Source organism: Chiloscyllium punctatum, chromosome 10, assembly GCF_047496795.1.
Source record: "Chiloscyllium punctatum isolate Juve2018m chromosome 10, sChiPun1.3, whole genome shotgun sequence".
Taxonomy (NCBI): Eukaryota; Metazoa; Chordata; class Chondrichthyes; order Orectolobiformes; family Hemiscylliidae; genus Chiloscyllium; species Chiloscyllium punctatum.
In genome coordinates this window covers 83,058,311-83,077,545 of record NC_092748.1, presented here as the reverse complement: position 1 = coordinate 83,077,545, position 19,235 = coordinate 83,058,311, and the positions used below count along the sequence as shown (strand labels likewise).

Below are 19,235 nucleotides of genomic sequence, written 5' to 3'. Positions count from 1 at the left end.
TCATTCACATCCTGTAGTAAACTTTGATATATCCCTTCTGGCCCAGGGAACTTATGTTTCTAAAATTTCCAGCACATTTTCCTTCTTCACATCAACCTGTTCAAACTTATCAACTTTTTCACGCTGTCTTCACAATCGTCAAGGTCCCTCTCAGTCGTGAATACTGAAGCAAGGTATTCATTGAGGACCTTCCCTACCTTCTCTGACTCCAGGCACAAGTGTCCTGCACTATCTTTGATCAGCCCTACCCTCACTCTGGCTATCCTTTTGTTCCTGACATAAGTGTAGACTGCCAGAGGGTTTTCCTTATTCATCCCCGATTAAAGCTTTTTAATGCCCCCTACTATCTCTCCTAAGTCCATTCTTTAGTTCCTTCCTAGCTACTGGGCAACCCTTTAGAGGCCTGTATGATCCTTGCCTCCTCAACCTTAAGCTTCCTTGGATGGTAAGCTTTCTTGTTCCACTTGACTCGATGTTCTATATCCCTTGTTAACCAAGGTTGAGCAGCAAGTACAATAGAATAGATTGAGTGAAGCGCAGGTAAGTCACTACTTCACCTGGAAGGTGTACCTGGATTCTTGGAGGTGAATGGACAGACGTTACACTTTCTGATTGCATGAGAAAGTGCAATGGGAGTGTAGGTAGGTGTTGGGAATGGATGACTCACAGAAGGCGTGACATGTGCTCCTTTACTCTACACTAGAACGATGAAACATGGACTGGGCAACCACTTTGCAGAGCACCACATTATCCAAAAATGGCCCTGAGCTTCTTGTGGCCTGCCTCTTCAACACACCACCGTGTTCCCTGGCCAACATCTCTGTCTCAGGCTTGCTGTAGTGCTCCAGCACAATCTGGAAGAACAGCATCTCATTTTTCCCTTTGGAACTCTGTTTAATGTTTCTGACTTTGTATCCTGTCTTCCAAAATCCTTCAATACTCAAGTGCAGTCTTTGAGAGCTGGCTGACCTTTGGATAACTTGTATAAATGTCCATGATAATTTTTTTTTTTCTGTGATCCTTTTAGGTGATCCTAATCGCAGCCATTGCTTTTTTTTTTGTTTTTATAGTCGCTTTAATGAAATATTAGATACCTTTCATTTGTAATAGAATCTTACAGGATACAAGAATATCTTTGTAATTTAGAAGTTAATTGTTTTTTTCCATTGATTTTATTTTTTATTAATGTCTTCACAGCTTTTCATGCAGATTGATGCATTGCATCCAAGAAAATTTGGAACATGGACTGACTATGCTAAGAAATATTGCAATGCTCATCTGAGGTAAGATAAGTAATTGGAAAAGTGAAGCAGCAATTATTCTTTCAAATCCACAGTCATTGTTTAGAATGTGGTAAGCCACGCTGAAATAAGAAAACTGTTTCATGGTCAGCAATGTTCAGCTGACTCTTTTTTTTTTATTTTCTGCTGCTTTTTGAATAATCTAACCAACTGACCACCCTATTTATTTTCCAGAATAACTTATTAACAGATTGCATCTTTGAAAAATCAGCTTGTTTCATATTTATATCATACCAAACACTTTTTGTTATTAGTTTTGACAACCAAGTTAAGAATACAAAATGCTAGAAATCCTCAGCAGGTCAAAAAGCGCCTTGGAGAGAGAAGTAGATTGTTATGATCCCAGCCAGTTACTGTTGGACAAATGAGAACCCAGAATGAATTCTGACTTAATAGATAATTGACATCAAGGCCACATTTATGCCATGTAAGGCAGCCCAACTCACACTAGATTCAATTGGAAATGGAGTGAACTCTTCATTGGTTGAGTGATAGGAAAATGATTAGGGTATAGAATATCCTTTTGTTGTCATGTGTATTCCATTGTAGGAGTACAGTGAAAAGCTTTGACAATGTCTGTCTGTCTTTTTGTGGTGACATCTTAGGTACAAGTACCTAGGTACAATTCTGGATGCAGCAGAGGAATAAAAGTAGTTACATTACTTTATAGAGTTGACAACTAAGTTTAAAAATAGGACAATATTAAAAGTTGACATTAAAGTAAAGTAGGAAATTTCAAATGGAACTTGCACTGTTGCAGCTCAATGCAGAGTCTCTGCATGTGGCCTAACCATCTGCGCCAGACCCCAGTCCAACAGCTGTCGCCACTCCAAGCCCCAGTCTGCTCCATACCAGCCCTCAGCTGCACCAAGGTAAGTTCCAGGACTGCTTCCCCTGAGCTGGCTTCGACCTGGGCTTCACAGACCACATGCTGCTCCAAGACTGACAGCTTTGTGGACTTGCTGCAGGTGCCTGCCGCTGCTCCAGGATTTACCTTCAGTTTTACGGGGACAGAAGAGGAAAAAGAACAAGCAGAGCAGAGGAGCTCCCACAGGAGCATCCTATTCTGCTGCCATCTTGGGTGAAGTCAGTCATCTTTCTCCAGAACATCTCTGCAAGAGTTCCTTAGGACAGTGTCTTGTCCCAACCACCTTCATGTGTTTCATCAATGACCTCTGTCTGTCAGACGGTCAGAAATGGGGATTTGTGCTGATGTTTGCACAATGTTCAATGCTATTTGCAACTCTTCAAGAAAATTTCTTGTGTTGTTACCGTCGCTGAATCTCCCACCATCAACACTGTGGGGTTACCATTGACCAGACACCAAACTTGACTAGTGATATAAATACTGTGGCTACGAAAGCAAGTCAAAGGCCAGACATCCTGCAGTGAGTAACTGACCTCCTGAGCACTCTAAACCCGTCCACCATCTACAAGGCACAATGGAAAACTCACCACTTGCCTGGATTGTATTAGCAGTCCAAGAACACTCGAGGGTTGTCACCAGCCTGGACAAAGATTGACACTACATTTGCACTTGCTTTTGACCGAGTGTGGCATCAAGGATCCCTAACAAAACCCAAATCAAGGGGCACACTCTCCATTGGTTGGACACTACCTGGCAGATAGGAAGATGTTGTGGTGTTGGATGTTCATTATCTCAGCTCCAGGTCATCTCTGCACCAGTTCTTCAGAGTAGTATCCTGGGCCCAACCATCTTCAGCTACTTCATCAATGACCTTCCTTCCATCATAGAGTCAGAAATGGGGATGTTCCCTGATTATTGCACAGTACTCGGCATCATTCACGACTCCTCAGATACTGACGCAATCCATGTTCAAATGCAACAAGATTTAGACATTTCTCAGCCCAAGCTTAGATACAGGCAAGTAAGCTTCACAGCACACAAATTCCATGCCATGACCATCACCAATAAGAGACAATCTAGCCACGACCCATTGACATGCAATGGTATTATCATCACTGAATTCCCCCACTCTCATTATCCTAGGGGTTACCATTGACCAGAAACTCAATGGGACTTGCCACATAAACGCAGTGGCTACAATTGCAGATCAGAGGCTAGGAATACTGCAGCATGTAACACACCTCCTGACCTCCCAGAGCCTATCCGTAATTTACAAGTCACAAGTCATCAGTGTGATGGAATGAGTGAATGTTGCCTGGATGGGTGAAGCTCCAAAAACACTCGATGCTTGTCACCATCGAGGACAAAGCAGCCCGCTTGATTGGCACCGCATCCACAAACATCCACTCCCTCCACCACCAATGCTCAGTAGCAGCAGTGTGCATGATCATCAAGATTGACTGCAGATCCTTAGATAGCACTTTCCAAACCCACCACTTCGTTCCAGAAGGGCAATGATGGCAGATACATCGGAATGCGAGCTGCAAGCTCCCCTCCAAATCAGTCAGCATCCTGGCTTGGAAATAGATTGCTGTGCCTTTACGGTTGCTGTGTCAAAATCCTGAAAGTCCCTTCCTCATGGTATTGTGTATCATCCCACAGCAGGTGCACTGCAGCAGGTTTTAAAATAAAAAAAGCAGCTAACCACCACCTTCTCCAAGGGCAACTAGGGATGGGCAATAAGTGCTGGCCAGCCAGCAGTACTGACATCTCACAAATGAATTTTTTTTAAAACTCCACTGCATGATATTTAATCTCTGTTATCCAAAGTGATCTTCGGCAAACATGTTTGAGAGAATGTGATTTATTTAACATTGTGGGTTAGCAATAACATATTAGCTTTCGACAGTTTGTAAGGTGCAGTTCCAGCTGAGATACCTTTCTCTGAAACTTGCCTGCAGTGTGCTGGTCTTTTCACTGGCTCTTTAAATGAAGTTCTGACAACTGAACTCTCTCCCAAGTTGGAGGGAGGATATACAGTTGAAAATTAAATGGATGTATATATCATCCCGCACTTTTTTATGTTTAAAATATTTCAGCTAGTTTGCTGTGTTAAAATGAGAACGTGTTTCTGATGTAGCAAATTAAATATAATAACAGGTATTTTGGCAAACGAGCTCAGTGGGATTGCAAAGGAGCTTCCAATTTAGATGAGCTTCACCGATACCTGAGTAGAATAATGATTCGACGAATGAAGGATGAAGTTTTGTCCCAGTTGCCTCCAAAAATTCGACAGCAAATTCCATTTGATTTGTCAAAGGAAGCTACTAAGGTGAGAGTTTGATATAATAAGAGTTCCATGGAAATTTTTGGTTTGTGCATGAATTATTAACTTTTCCAGCTAATATTTTGAAAGATCAACATTTCTTTTTGTTCCAATTCCAAGCATTTGATATTGCCAGCATGCTAAGTCTCTTGGGACTGGTGCTGTGCTTAGTTGCTAAGTAACCTCCTGCATTTTCTGAAATCATGGATTTAGAGGTGTCCTAAACAAATTTCTTTAAAGTTAAAAACATTAAATGAATAGATTATTTTAATACATCAATTAATACATCAAGAGTCTAGATTATTTCAATATCAAAAACATTTTAAAGTTATAACATGTTAAAATTTCTTTTCCGTTTTTGTGTGCTTTCTCGATGTTTGGATTTCTCTGTGGGGCTTCCAGAAGAGCAACTTGCTGTGTCTGCGCTAGCTTTACCTCTGCACACACCTCAATTCATTATGAAACCCCTACTCCTCCCTCATCATGCCTTACTCTAAAACTCCCTGAATGATTTTTACCTATAACTCCCAGGTAATATTCTGGGTTACGAAGAAATGTTGCATCTAGCTTGTAATGCTGCAGTGCATCTATTTGTCAATTGTAATTATGATTAAACATTTTTATGGGTATGATGGAATTTGCTTTTTTTTGAAATTGCTGTCTGACTACAATGTGTTTCACAAATAACTTCTAGTCATTTGATGAATTTCACATGATGTCTACAACTTTTATAATGTCAAAAACATGCATCTCTCATTTTATTGTGAGATGCCTTTATTTATTTTTGGGTCAGCAATTTAAAAACAATGACAACTTCTGTGACTAATCAATGTTTCCAATGTAATAATTAATCTTGGAACCTATGTAAAAAAGTAGACACTGAAATATCCTTATCGTGTAAAATTCAGTCATTAATCTATGTGAAAATAGGTTAAAATTGTAGCAGTAAATGACTCTTTTAAATAGCTGTTCTGCAAAATAACATCTTTAGATCTATTCTTAGGGATATGTACAAACTTGTTCATTTTCTTTATCAGATGGACTAATTTATATGTGTGCCACAAATGTTTTTATATTGAGGTCCTAGCATTTTACTTTCTATTCATTTAATAATTTCTCCTTGAAACATTCTTGGTCCTTGATTTATATCACCGGAGTAAAGGATTTCCATCTTCGCCCCCAGCTTGTCATTCGCTTCTATAATTGCACAGAACATGTGACTGACCTAACCAGCACTGACGTTGTTGCAGGAACAGTCCTGTATCGCTCGGAGTTTCCTGCTCTTGTTCCTCAACTCTTACAGGATGAAACTGGGGCATGCATCACAGATCCATTAATTGATGTGCCCTTTTTTGTTCAAAGCATTTATCTTTCTGCCCACGCAGGAAATGAATGGCAGCATTGAGGAGTGGGAGAAATTAATGAGAGAGCTGTATTCGAGTTCAGCAGAGACTGATAACCCCTTCATACAAGTCATGGGTCTCGTCACTCGCATGTATAAACAAACTGCTGTTGCAAAGGTAGAAGCACTATGTTTTTACCATCGCATTTTGTCAATTTCAGTGTAAGTGTGATAGAGATTTTAGCTACATTTGGTATCAAACTAGTATTATATGTACAGTTGCAATTTGCAAAGAATAACTCAACATTTGAGCCTTGTGTCTGTCTTTATATTTTTATTTTGCTTACAACATGATCTTTTTGCCCATTGTGATGTGCACAAGTCAGCTCAATTATGCAAATATAAGGTTTGTTTTATTATTATTCTAAGCATATTGCTGCACTTTGTTTTAAATATTCGTGACCCATTTCCATCATAAGTTCCTCCATCAGCAGGGCAAGACAGTTCATTCACATTAATTGTCATGGATGTAGTGAATGCCACTTGTCATTATGCAAGAATGGGTAACTTTGCAATGCAAAAGAAAAGCCTTGACTTTTTTTTTCTTTTCAATCATTTAACAGACCTCCCACAAGGGAAATCAAGTACAGACTGAGACTTAAACTAGTGCCACTTAATTAATGGAAAATTTGCATATCAGTACTGCTTTCCACTTCCTTAGTATGGCCTTGAGAAAATATAACTAATGGATTAGTTTTGACATCAGTCTTCTGTGAGCATGATTGTCAATTTGTACACAGCAAGCTCCCACAACCTACAATGAGATAAATGAATAATAATCTGGTTAATGTTGCAATTTGAGGATAAATGTTGAGCAGATGTTTTATGTAGTGCCGTGGGATCCTTCATGCCCATTTGAGCAGGTAGGCAGTACACAAGCTGATGTAATTTAAAGTACAGTTACACTTGCAACATTATCTCTCCTTAACTGTCAATTTAAAGCATCAACCAAGATTAAGCCCAAGAATCAAGTGACTTTATGGAAGACACATCATAAAAAAGGAATGTTTAGTTCATTGTGTCTGGCGAAGCTAGACCTGAAAGACAACAAGCACAGAACACAAAATGCAGAGCTAGGCAAAGATATCGTTCGGATAATGCAAAGGCTATACTTTCTGACAAAACCCCAGCAGAGGGCCTGAAGAATTGTTCTCCAGAATGAGCCATGTCTTTTGTCAAAGTATTACAATACTGCTGCAATAGTGTAACTGCCCAACAGTGTGAAAAATTGGCCAGATACACCCAGTCTGCAAACAACATAACAAATGCAATTGGGCTATTTTACTGTAACGTCAGTCCATTATTCTTCCTTAATGAAGTTATGGAAGGCGCATCAACAGTACTATCAACTATCAATTGACACAACAATAACCTGTTGCTCAGTTTAATTTCTACTAGGGCCACTTGGCATTTGACTGCTTTGCAGCTTTATTCCAAAAATGGGCGAAAGAGTTGAAGATGAAGTTAATAGATGAAGTACAAGTTATTTGCCTTGAATCAAGGCAGCATTTGACGGGTGTGACCTCAAGAAGCCCAAGCACATTTGCGATGGAAAGGGATAGATATACACTGCAGGGCAAGCATTACAACTGGGGAAAGGCAATTACAATGTGATTAGACAAGATTTAGGATGCATAGGCTGGGGAAGGAAACTGCAGGGGATGGGCACAATTGAAATGTGGAGCTTATTCAAGGAACAGCTACTGTGTGTCCTTGATAAATAAGTACCAGTTAGACAGGGAAAAAGTTGTTGAGCATGGGAGCCATAGTTTAATAAGGAAATTGAATCTCCTTTCAAGAGGAGGAAGAAGAAGGCTTATGTTAGGATGAGACGTGAAGGCTCAGGTAAGGTGCTTGAGAGTTCCACATTAGCCAGGAAAGACCGAAAGAAAGAGTTAAGAAGAGCCAGGAGGGGACATGAGAAATCATTGGCAGATAGGATCAAGGAAAACCCTAAGGCTTTCTATAGGTATATCACAAATAAAAGAATGTCTCAAGAAAGATTAGGGCCAATCGAGGATAGTAGTGAGAAGTTGTGCGTGGAGTCGGAGGAAATAGGGGAAGTGCTAAATGAATATTTTCCATCAGTATGCACGCTAAAAAAAGACATTGTTGTTGAGGAGAGTACTGAGATACATGCTATCCAACTAGATGGGATTGAGGTTCATGAGGCAGAGATGCTAGCAATTCTGGAAAGTGTAAAAATAGATAAGTGCCCTGAGTCTCATGGAATATATCCAAGGATTCCCAGGGTTTTGGCTTTGATCTTTATGTTGTCATTGTCTATTGGAATAGTGCCAGAAGACTGGAGGATAGCAAGTGTCCCCTTGCTCAAGAAGGAGAGTAGAGACAACCCTGGTAATTATAGACCAGTGAGCCTTATTTCGATTGTGGGTAAAGTGTTGGAAAAGTTTTATAAGAGATAGGATTCGGAATCATCTAAAGAGGAATGAGTTGATTAGAGATAGTCAACACTGTTTTGTGAAGGTAGGTTGTGCCTCACAAACTTTTTTGAGTTATCGAGTCGTAGTCATAGAGATGTACAGCATGGAAACAGACCCTTCGGTCTAACCTGTCCATGCTGACCAAACAGGTGGATAAGGACAAAGCAGTTGAGGTGGTGTATATGGATTTCATCAAGGCGTTTGATAAGATTCCCCACAGTAGGCTATGCACAAAGTACAGAGGCATGGGATTGAGGGTAATTTAGTGGTTTGGATCAGAATTTAGAAAGCTGAAAGTAGACAGAGGGTGGTGGTTGATGGGAAATATTCATCCTGGAGTTCAGTTACTAGTTGTGTACCACAAGGATCTGTTTTGGGGCCACTGCTATTTGTCATTTTTATAAGTGACCTGGATGAGGGCATGGAAGGATGGGTTAGTAAATTTGCGGGTGACACTAAGATCGGTAGTCTTGTGAGTAGTGCAGATGGATGTTGTGGGTTACAGAGGGACATGGATAAGCCGCAGAGGTGGGCTGAGAGATGGCAAATAGAGTTTATTGTGGAAAAGTGTGAGGTGATTCACTTTGGAAGGTTCTACAGGAATGCAGAGTACTGGGCCAATGGTAAGACTCTTGGTAGTGTAGATGAGCAGAGGGATCTTGGTGTCCATGTATATAGATCCCTGAAAGTTGCCACCCAGGTTGATAGGGTCATTAAGAAGGCATACAGTGTGTTAGCTTTTCTTAGTAGAGGCGTTGAGTTTCGGAACCATGAGATCATGCTGCAGCTACAAAACTCTGGTGTGGCCACACTTTGAGTATTGCATACAGTTCTGGTCACCACTTTATAGGAAGGATGTAGAAGCTCTGGAAAGGTTTCAGAGGAGATTTACTAGGATGTTGCCTGGTATGGAGGGAAGGTTCGATGAGGAAAGACTGAGAGACTAGAGGCTGTTTTCGTTCAAGAGAAGAAGATTGATAGGTGACCTAGTTGAGACTTATAAGATAATCAGAGGGTTAGATAAGGTGGACAGTGAGAGGCTTTTTCCTTTGGTGATGGCTAGCATAAGGGGACATAGCTTTAAATTGAGGGATGATAGATATGGGACAGATGTCAAAGCTAGTTTCTTTACTCAGAGTAATAGGAGTATGGAACACCATGCCTGCAATAGTAGTAGACTCGCCAACTTTAAGGGCATTTCAATGATCATTGAATAGACATCTAGACAAAAATGGAATAATGTACATTAGATCGGCTTCAGATTGGTTTCACAGGTCGGCGCAACATTGAGGGCAGAAGGGCCTGTACTGCACTGTAATGTTCTCTGTTCAATTCTTCTGACTAAAATATCTCCACATATCTGATGTATTAAATTTCATCCACTATGCTTCTTTGTATTCGATCAGTTTATCTATATCCTCTTGAAAAGCAGTGATAAAACTTCCAATCTCCAGACAATGCAAATATCCACCTTTTTCTAAAAAGAAGACACTTATTACTCCTTTTTCTTCTATGAACATGTCATTTAGGAACGGCAGCAAGATTGACCCTCCAGCCGACACTACCATTCAGTAAAGTCATGCCTGATCTTGTCACTTCAACTTCATTTTCCTGCGTACTTGTGATAATTTTCAACTCCCTTGTTAGTCAAGAATCTATTAATTTTTGCTTCAATAATATTCAATGTGTCTGCCTCCACTACTCTTTTGGGAATGGAGTTCCAATGATCTGAAAATCCCCAACTCTACTTTTTTCCTTATCCCCTTACTGATTTTTAAAAAAAATCTGTTTATGTCAGACTTGAATGTACTCACCAACTCAGCCTAGACTGCTCTTCCACAGATTCATGACCCTCTGAAAGAAAAGAAATTTCTCTATTATCTGTCACAAGGTGAAACAACCTCTCAGCATTTACCCTGTCAAGGTGCCTGAGAATCTTTTGTATTTCATAAAATTCTCTTGTCAGTCTTCTAAACATCAATAAGTGTACGTTCAGTCTACTCCACCTCTCTTCATAAGAAATCCCTTCATAACCAGAATCAATCTTGCAAACCTGCTTGGGGTTACCTCCAATGCCACTATACCTCTCAGTTAATAAGAGGACCAAAACTGTTCATACTATTGTAAGTGTGGCCTAATAAGTGCCTTGTATAGTTTCAGTAAGCTCTCATAATTTTGAGCTCCATTTCCTTTAAAATAAAGGCCAACAGTCCATTTGACTTCCCTACTACCTACTGAACTTGTTAACTTGGTGTGATTCATGCAGCCGGACCTCTAATTCCCTCTGTGCTGCAGCTTTCTCCTACATTCAACTTGCCAAGATTTTCCTGCTCACCTAATCTGCCTATACTTCTTTGTCGACTGTTTGTGTCATCTTCGCTGCTTGCCTCTTCAGCCTCAGTGCTTTAGTCTTTCCCACAAGGGGAAACACTCTTTCAGCATTCACTTGTCAAATCCCCTTATGATCTTTAAATGTTTCATTAAGATCATCTCTTCTAAATCCCAAAGAATACAGGCCCAACCTGTTCAATCCTTCCTTAAAGATAAACCTCTCATCTCAAGTGTCAGCCGACTGATCAGAAAAGATTCACAAGGATGTTGCCAGGGTTGGAGGATTTGAGCTGTAGGAGAGGCTGAATAGGCTGGGCTGTTTTCCCTTGAGCGTCGGAGGCTGGGAGGTGACCTTATGGAGGTTTATAAAATCATGAGGGGCATGGATAGGATAAACAAACAAGGTCTTACCCCTGGGGTGGAGGAGTCCAGACTAGAGGGCATAGGTTCAGAGTGAGAGGAGAAAGATACAAAGGGACCTAAGGGGCAACCTTTTCACGCAAAAGATGGTAAATGTATGGAATGAGCTGCCTGAGGAAGTGACGGAGGCTGGTACAATTGCAGCATTTAAAAGGCATCTGGATCAGGATATGAATAGCGAGGGTTTTGAAGGATGTGTGCCAAGTGCTGGCAAATAGGACTAGATTAGGTGAGGATATCTGGTCAGCATGGATGAGTTGGACCGAAGTGTCTATTTCCGTGCTGTACATCTCTATGACTCTCAGTGAACCTTCTTTGGACTATTTCTGAGGTACATGAAGTTTTAAATAAAGAGAACAAAACTATACACAACACTACAAATATGCCCTGAAAACTGTTACAAAACATCCATCTTTTTATATTACATTCCCCTTGCATTAAATGACATTTAACAAACTCCTTACTGCCACCATCCCATTCATAAACTGAGACATTATCTCCCTTGAAATGGGCACAGAAGACTTTGAGTCATTGTGTCAAGCTGAGCAGAGAACATCTCAGTGCTGTCTTGATCAACATCTATCCCTCGACCAGAATTGCTCAATCGAGATCTGGCAATGACTCCATGAGCTGAGAAGCTATCTCCTTAGCCATAACTGACTTCAAATTGCATTTTCTTAATGTGCTATGATAATAATGCTGTTTTTAAAAAAACATCTAACCCAGAAATATATTGTGCCATGACTGCAAAGAATATGCTGATAATTGTGCCTCACTGTTCTTCAAGATAATACAAAAATTAATCAAACCTGAATGAGACCAGCAAAATGATCAATTTGCCTCACTGACAGCTACTCAGGACATAAACATTTATGTCAAGTTTTGTCAGGAACAGAAGAAAAAGTGATTTATTTTAACACTGAGTTTCAACAAGAACTGTGAGAAACGAAGATTTTTAATTCACTACAATGCAACTTAAACTATACCCTTCAAAAAATCCAATTGTGCACATAGTCAACTAAAATTAAGACAGACAAAAGGCACATTGTTTCACACATACTTTATGGATATAAAACAAATACAGACAAGGTTAAACAAAATTTCCAAAGATTGTCCAGGCCACAAGATAGAAAATTGCTTTCTTAGTTCTTTTGATTTTTGCAATAATGGAGCACTGTCGGTAGGGTGATGATCATTCTGAATTTGATGGCTGTTGCAGTGGATCAAGGTCTTTTCTTGTCCAAGTTATTTATTTTAACCTTTGTTTGTTCTTCTGTTGTTCCACACACAGCGAGAGGGAGAGTTGGTTGCTTTCTGTCTTCATCTCACGTTGATCTTGGAGTTTTTGCCCTCTTGCCCTGGCAGTCTGCTGCTCAACCAATCAGAGGGTTGCTTTCAAGCAGAATTTCCTTAAATCAAAAGACTGAGCAGCACCAAATCTTCTTTTCCCTCCTACTGCTTCCAAAAGGAACGTTTTATTGCACAATTCAACAACACGTTGCTCTTAAGTTGCTAAATTCTTTTGATATTTCAGATTTAGAAGCTTTCATTTCAGTTTAATGTCCCAAAGAAATAAAATATATATTCTCTTTGATTTGTTTTTAATATTTGTGCAAATTCAGAAACATTTCACTTTTGATTCAAACTTTCATTATTCATGTATTCATTACTGAAGTAATTTTGTTTAGATGGTAATGGTGATTATTTAATGCTTATACACATTACGCATTTTAAAATGGATATCTCATGCTGATATTGTGATCAGATTTTATTTCTATTTTTTGGTATACATATATTTATAGTTTTGTAAAAATTATACTTTGATCAGTGTGATAGACATGTTATTTACTGGTTCTTATTAATAGGTAGAACATAACTTTGAGTAAAATCAGAAGACTTTCAATCTGAATATGTGGTTCATGCATTTAGAGTCATGCAGCAAGAAACTGACCCTTCCGTCCAACTAATCAATCGGAACCAAGTTTTCCAAATAAACATAGTCCCCTTGCCTGTGCTTGGTCCATGTTCCTGCAAACCTTTCCAATTCATGTATTGATTCAAATGTCTTTTAAACATTATAAGTGTACGTGCATCTACCACTTCCTGTGGCAGTTCATTTCACATATGAACCACCCTCCGTGTGGAAAACATTACCCTTCAGGTCCCTTTTAAATCTTTCTCTTCTCTCCTTAAAAATATGTCCCCTAGTTTTAAACTCACCCACCCTAGAGAAAAGACTTTTGCTATTCTATTTATCTGTTGAGCTGCTTCTTAATTTATGCCATGGTATGTAAAATATTTATTCATTTCCACACAGTTCTGATCGAGAGTTAGTCAGCAATGTGTGAAACTTTGATCTAAATGGCTTGTATAATGACTTGGCAGCTCCCACATCTGTAAACAGTTGCAATCCCTATGTAGTTTTAGACCAGATTTATTTATAGTTTGTATATCTTTATGCTAAACTCTTCATTAATTATGTATCTGTCAGCTGATATGACACAAATGAGCAGCAGGCTTACATTGCTAATTTTGCTTTAGGCAGGAGCAGTGAAGGACTACATTAAAATGATGCTACGTGATACAAAGTTGAAGTTCTTAGTTTTTGCACATCATTTGACTATGTTGCAAGCTTGCACAGAGGCTGCAATAGAAAGTAAGGTAATGTATATTTTAAATAATTTTCACCTTACTACCAAAATTATATTCATAATTTGGAGATGCCAGTGTTGGACTGGGTTGTACAAAGTTAACAATCACACAACACCAGGTTATAGTCCAACAGGTTTATTTGGAAGCACTAGCTTTCAGAGCTATGCTCCTTCATCAAGTGGCTGTGGAATCAAAGATCATAAGACACAGAATTAATAGCAAAAGTTTACAGTGTGATGTAACTGAAATTATATTTTGAAAAGACCTGGATTGTTTGTTAAGTCTCTCATCTTTTAGAATGAACATGCTGGTTTTTGTTCTTTCATATGTAGATCACAGAGCTTTTTTAAAGTTACATTCTCAAGTAAACTTTAACAATTGGTGTCATGTCGGCCGAGATAACGCATTGAAGGTGTGAGGTGTTCTGTGTGAGACTGTCTGTGTCACAATGATCAGACTGATTCTAATCTAAAAAACAGAGATACAGAATTTCATATTGACTCACATAGTTTTTGAGCAAAATAAAATTGAATTCAGCAAGTATAAATTCACCCCACAAATTTATTTGTGGGTGTGTGTGTGTTGGGGGTGGGTACGGTTATGAGTGTCTGTGAGAGTGTGTGCATGTGAGTGTGAAGGAGTACAAGTCTGTGAGAGGGTGAAAGAGTGTGGGAGTGTCTGTGTCAGCATATGACAGAGAGCTTGTGTATGAGAGAGGGTCTGCGTGATAGTATGGGTCCATTGTACAGGGGACCCCTAGTTTCTGTTGTGATACTACAGATTTTTCACAGAAACTCAGCACCCACAGATCAGTTGAACCGGGAACATTCCTCATCACAATGGACGTTTCAGCACTCTACACCAGTATCCCCCACAATGACAGCATTTCGGCAACGGCAACACCAACAACTGCCAATCTCTGAGCACCGCCCTATAACTCATCCACTTTAACCTTGATGTGGTTCTGTTCGCCGAGCTGGGAATTTGTGTTGCAGACGTTTCATCCCCTATCTAGGTGACTTCCTCAGTGCTTGGGAGCCTCCTGTGAAGCACTTCTGTGATGTTTCCTCCAGCATTTATAGTGATTTGTATCTGCCGCTTCCAGTTGTCAGTTCCAGCTGTCCGCTGCAGTGGCCGGTATATTGGGTCCAGGTCGATGTGCTTATTGATTGAATCTGTGGATGAGTGCCATGCCTCTAGGAATTCCCTGGCTGTTCTTTTGTTTGGCTTGTCCTATAATAGTAGTGTTGTCCCAGTCGAACTCATGTTGCTTGTCATCTGAGTGTGTGGCTACTAAGGATAGCTGGTCGTGTCGTTTCGTGGCTAGTTGGTGTTCATGGATGCGGATCGTTAGCTGTCTTCCTGTTTGTCCTATGTAGTGTTTTGTGCAGTCCTTGCATGGGATTTTGTACACTACATTGGTTTTGCAAAACCAATGTAGTGTACAAAATCCCATGCAAGGACTGCACAAAACACACTACATAGGACAAACAGGAAGACAGCTAACGGCCCGCATCCATGAACACCAACTAGCCACGAAACGACACGACCAGCTATCCTTAGTAGCCACACACTCAGATGACAAGCAACATGAGTTCGACTGGGACAACACTACTATTATAGGACAAGCCAAACAGAGAACAGCCAGGGAATTCCTAGAGGCATGGCACTCCTCCACAGATTCAATCAATAAGCACATCGACCTGGACCCAATATACCGGCCACTGCAGCGGACAGCTGGAACTGACAACCGGAAGCGGCAGATACAAATCACTATAAATGGCGGAGGAAACATCACAAAAGCGCTTCACAGGAGGCTCCCAAGCACTGAGGATGTCACCTAGACAGGGGACGAAACGTTTGCAACACAAATTCCCAGCTCGGCGAACAGAACCACAACAACGAGCACCCGAGCTACAAATCTTCGCACAACCTTGGAACTGTCACCTTGACATCAACATTTTCACCTTTGACAACCACCTCTTCATCCAGACACACAGAACAGCCATGGGGACCAAATTTACATCCCAATATGCCAACATGTTTCATTCACAGAATCAAGACGACTTCTCTACACAGGACCTCCAACCAACACTATAGAGCAGGTACATTGGGTCCAGAAGAAGAAAATGTCAATGAGGAGGAGTCACTGAAAAAGCTACACCGTGGTATCAAAGAGTTTCACGCCACCATCAAACTCACCATGGACTACTATCTGTCTCATTCTTGGACACATGCATCTTCATCAAGGATGGGCACCTCAGCATCTCCCTCTACTGCAAACCCACGGATACCCTCACGATGCTACTGTTCTCCAGCTTCCACCTGAATCATATTAAAACAGCCATTCCCTATGGACAAGCCGTACGCATACACAGGATCTGTTCAGATGAGGAGGAACTTGATGGGTACCTGGAAGTACTCAAGGATGCCCTCATAAGAACAGGGTACGATGTTCAACTCATCGACCGCCAGTCCCAACATATCACAGCAAGAAACCATAATGACCTACTCAGAAGACAGACACGAGCTGCAACCAACAGGGTACCCTTCGTTGTCCAGTACTTTCCAGGAGCCGAAAAACTATGGTCATGTTCTTCGCAGCCTGCAGAACATTATCAATGAGGATGAGGATGAGCACCTCGCGAAGACCTTCCCCACACCTCAACTTCTCGCCTTTAAACAACCCCCAAACCTCAAACAGATCATTCTTTGTAGCAAATTGCCCAGCTTTCAGGACAACACCATAAGACCTTGTCACGGTAGACACTGCAAGACGTGTCAGAATGTCGACACGGATACCACCACCATGCGTGGGGACACTTCCCACTGTATACATGGCAAGTACTCATGCAACTCAGCCAATGTTGTCTATCTCATGCGCTGCAGGCAAGGATGCCCTGAGGCATGGTACATTGGCGAGACCGAGCAGAGGCTACAGATGAATGGACTCTGCACAACAATCAACAGACAGGAGTGTTCCCTTCTAGGAGGAGAACACTTAAGCGATCCGAGACATTAGACCTCAGACCTTTGGGTGACTGTCTGCGAAGGCAAACTTTGGAACAGGCAACAATGCAAAGTAGGTAAAAACAATGACTGCAGTTGCTGGAAACCAAATTCTGGATTAGTGGTGCGAGCAGAGACTGATAGCCAAGTTAGCCCATGGGGATGGCCTCAACCGGGACCTTAGGTTCATGTCACACTGCAGGGGACCCCACTGCTCAGCGCACGCGCGCACACACACGCACCCAGACAGACGCACAAGCACTCCTATAGACGCTCTTACAGACCCATACACCCACGCAGACCTCTCTCATACAGAAGCTCTCTCTCACACATACAGTTCCATACTCTCATATATACACACACACCCACACACACCCTCTCACAGACTTATACCCCTTTATCTACACACACACACACACACACAGACACTCATAAGACCCCCTCCACCCCCCGCCCCCAACTCAACACACACATTTGTGGGGTGAATTTGTACTTGCAAAATTACATTTTACTTTGCTTAAAAACTGCTTGAATCCATGTAAGATTCTGTAAATCTATTTTTTAAATTAGAATCATTGTGGCACACAGAGTCTCACAGGGCCCCTCACACCTTCAATGCATTATCTTGCTGACATGATGCCAATTGTTTAAAGTTCACTTGAGACTGTAACTTTAAAAAAGTTCTAGGATTTACATATGACAGAACTGAAACCAGCATGTTCATTCTTAAAGATGAGAGATTTAACAAACAATCCAGGTCTTTTTCAATAAATAACTTCAGTTAAATCACACTGTAAACTTTTGCTATTAATTCTGTGTTTTATGATCTTATGCTCCACAACCACCTGATGAAGGAGCAGCGCTCCAAAAGCTAGTGCTTCCAAATAAACCTGTTGGATTATAACCTGGTGTTGTGTGAATTTTGAAATTATATTCAGTATTGGAGAATGTACAGTCAATATTGTATCTTTCTACTGCATGATTTAGTTTAGAAACCATCATAAGGTAACAAAAGAAAGTAACTTGGTGCATCTCGTATCTTTCAAGATCCTAAGTACTTAACCGGCCTAACCTTAAAGCACTTAATTACCTGCAAATTGCCACAGTGCTTTTCATGAATAGTCTAGGGTGCAGTTGTAAGAACATTTGAAGTGGGAGCAAAAGTGCACACTTTAGCAGTTCGAACCTGCTGTAAGGTCATGACAGATCTTCTACTTCAAGAATACCTTTCTTGAATCATAAAATCTATTAGTCCTTGTCCTTTGTTGCACTCCCTCTAGAACATATATCTCTAATTGAGACACCAAAACTGTGAACAGTATTCAATGCTGTGTATAATTGTAGTAAGACTTCTTTACTTTCAACTTGTATCACAATGAAGTTGGAGTCTTACATACAATTTACATTTTGAGTTGAAGTGGCATACCACAAGGACAGTGCTGCGTCCCTTATTGTTTGTGAAATATATAAATGATGTAGATGAAAATGGGGGGTGGTGGGGATAAATGGTCATAGAGTCATAGTCATAGAGATGTACAGCACGGAAACAGACCTTCAAGTCCAACTTGTCCATGCCAACCAGATATCTAGTCCTATTTGCCAGCTCTTGACTCATATCCCTCTTAAACCCTTCCTATCATGGACCCATTCAGATGCCTTTTAACTGGGATTCCTGACTTTAATAACTAAAAATAGAGGATTAATAAGGAAACTTGTGTTTAACCTTCACATGATGCTAGTTTGCCCTTTATTGTATTTCTGTGTTCAATTCTGCTCACTGTGCTTCAAAAATGATTTACAAGGATGTTGCCAGGGTTGGAGGGCGTGAGCTATAGGGAGAGGCAGAATAGGCTGGGGCTGTTTTCTCTGGAGTGTTGGAGGCTGAGGGGCGATCTTGTAAAGGTTTATAAAATCATGAGGGGCATGGATAGCGTAAATATACAAGGTCTGTTCCCTGGAGTGAGGAGTCTAGAATTAGAGGGCATAGGTTTGGGTTGAGAGGGGAAAGATTTAGAAGAGACCTAAGGGGCAACCTTTTCACGCAGAGGATGGTGTGTATATGGAATGAGTTGCCAGAGAAAGTGGTGGGGGCTGATACAATTGCAATATTTAAAAAGCATCTGGATAGGTATATGAAGAGGAAGGGTTTAGAGGGGTGTGAGCCAAATGCTGACAAATGGGACTAGATTAGTTTAGTATAGCTGGTCGACATAGGCTGTTCAGTTTGACTTGTCTATGCTGTACATCTTTATGATCCGGAAAGCACAGTGTGAAAGACTGGAAGTTGATTCGATGGGAACTTTTAAATGGAGATTGGATAATTAACTGAGAAGAAATAATTACAGGGTTATGGGGAAGAGCAGGAGAGTTGGAGTATTTGAATAGCCTTACTAAAGACCTGAGTCAAGAAAAGCACAGCAGATCAGACAGCATCCGAGGAGCAGGAAAATCGATGAAGGATGTAGGGCTTTTGCCTGAAAAG

At 40.7% G+C, this 19,235-nt stretch overlaps 1 protein-coding gene across 5 annotated transcripts in view; it reads left to right on the top strand.

The window, feature by feature from the left end:
* zranb3 (zinc finger, RAN-binding domain containing 3) overlaps positions 1 to 19,235 on the top strand; it is a 186,525-nt gene that overhangs the window by 83,837 nt on the left and 83,453 nt on the right. For all 5 annotated transcript variants that reach the window (XM_072579672.1, XM_072579673.1, XM_072579671.1 and 2 more), the window contains 4 exons: positions 1,198 to 1,283; positions 4,330 to 4,501; positions 5,881 to 6,015; positions 13,634 to 13,753. In XM_072579672.1, coding sequence (XP_072435773.1) covers positions 1,198 to 1,283; positions 4,330 to 4,501; positions 5,881 to 6,015; positions 13,634 to 13,753 — 513 coding nt within the window. The remainder of the gene's footprint in view (positions 1 to 1,197; positions 1,284 to 4,329; positions 4,502 to 5,880; positions 6,016 to 13,633; positions 13,754 to 19,235) is intronic.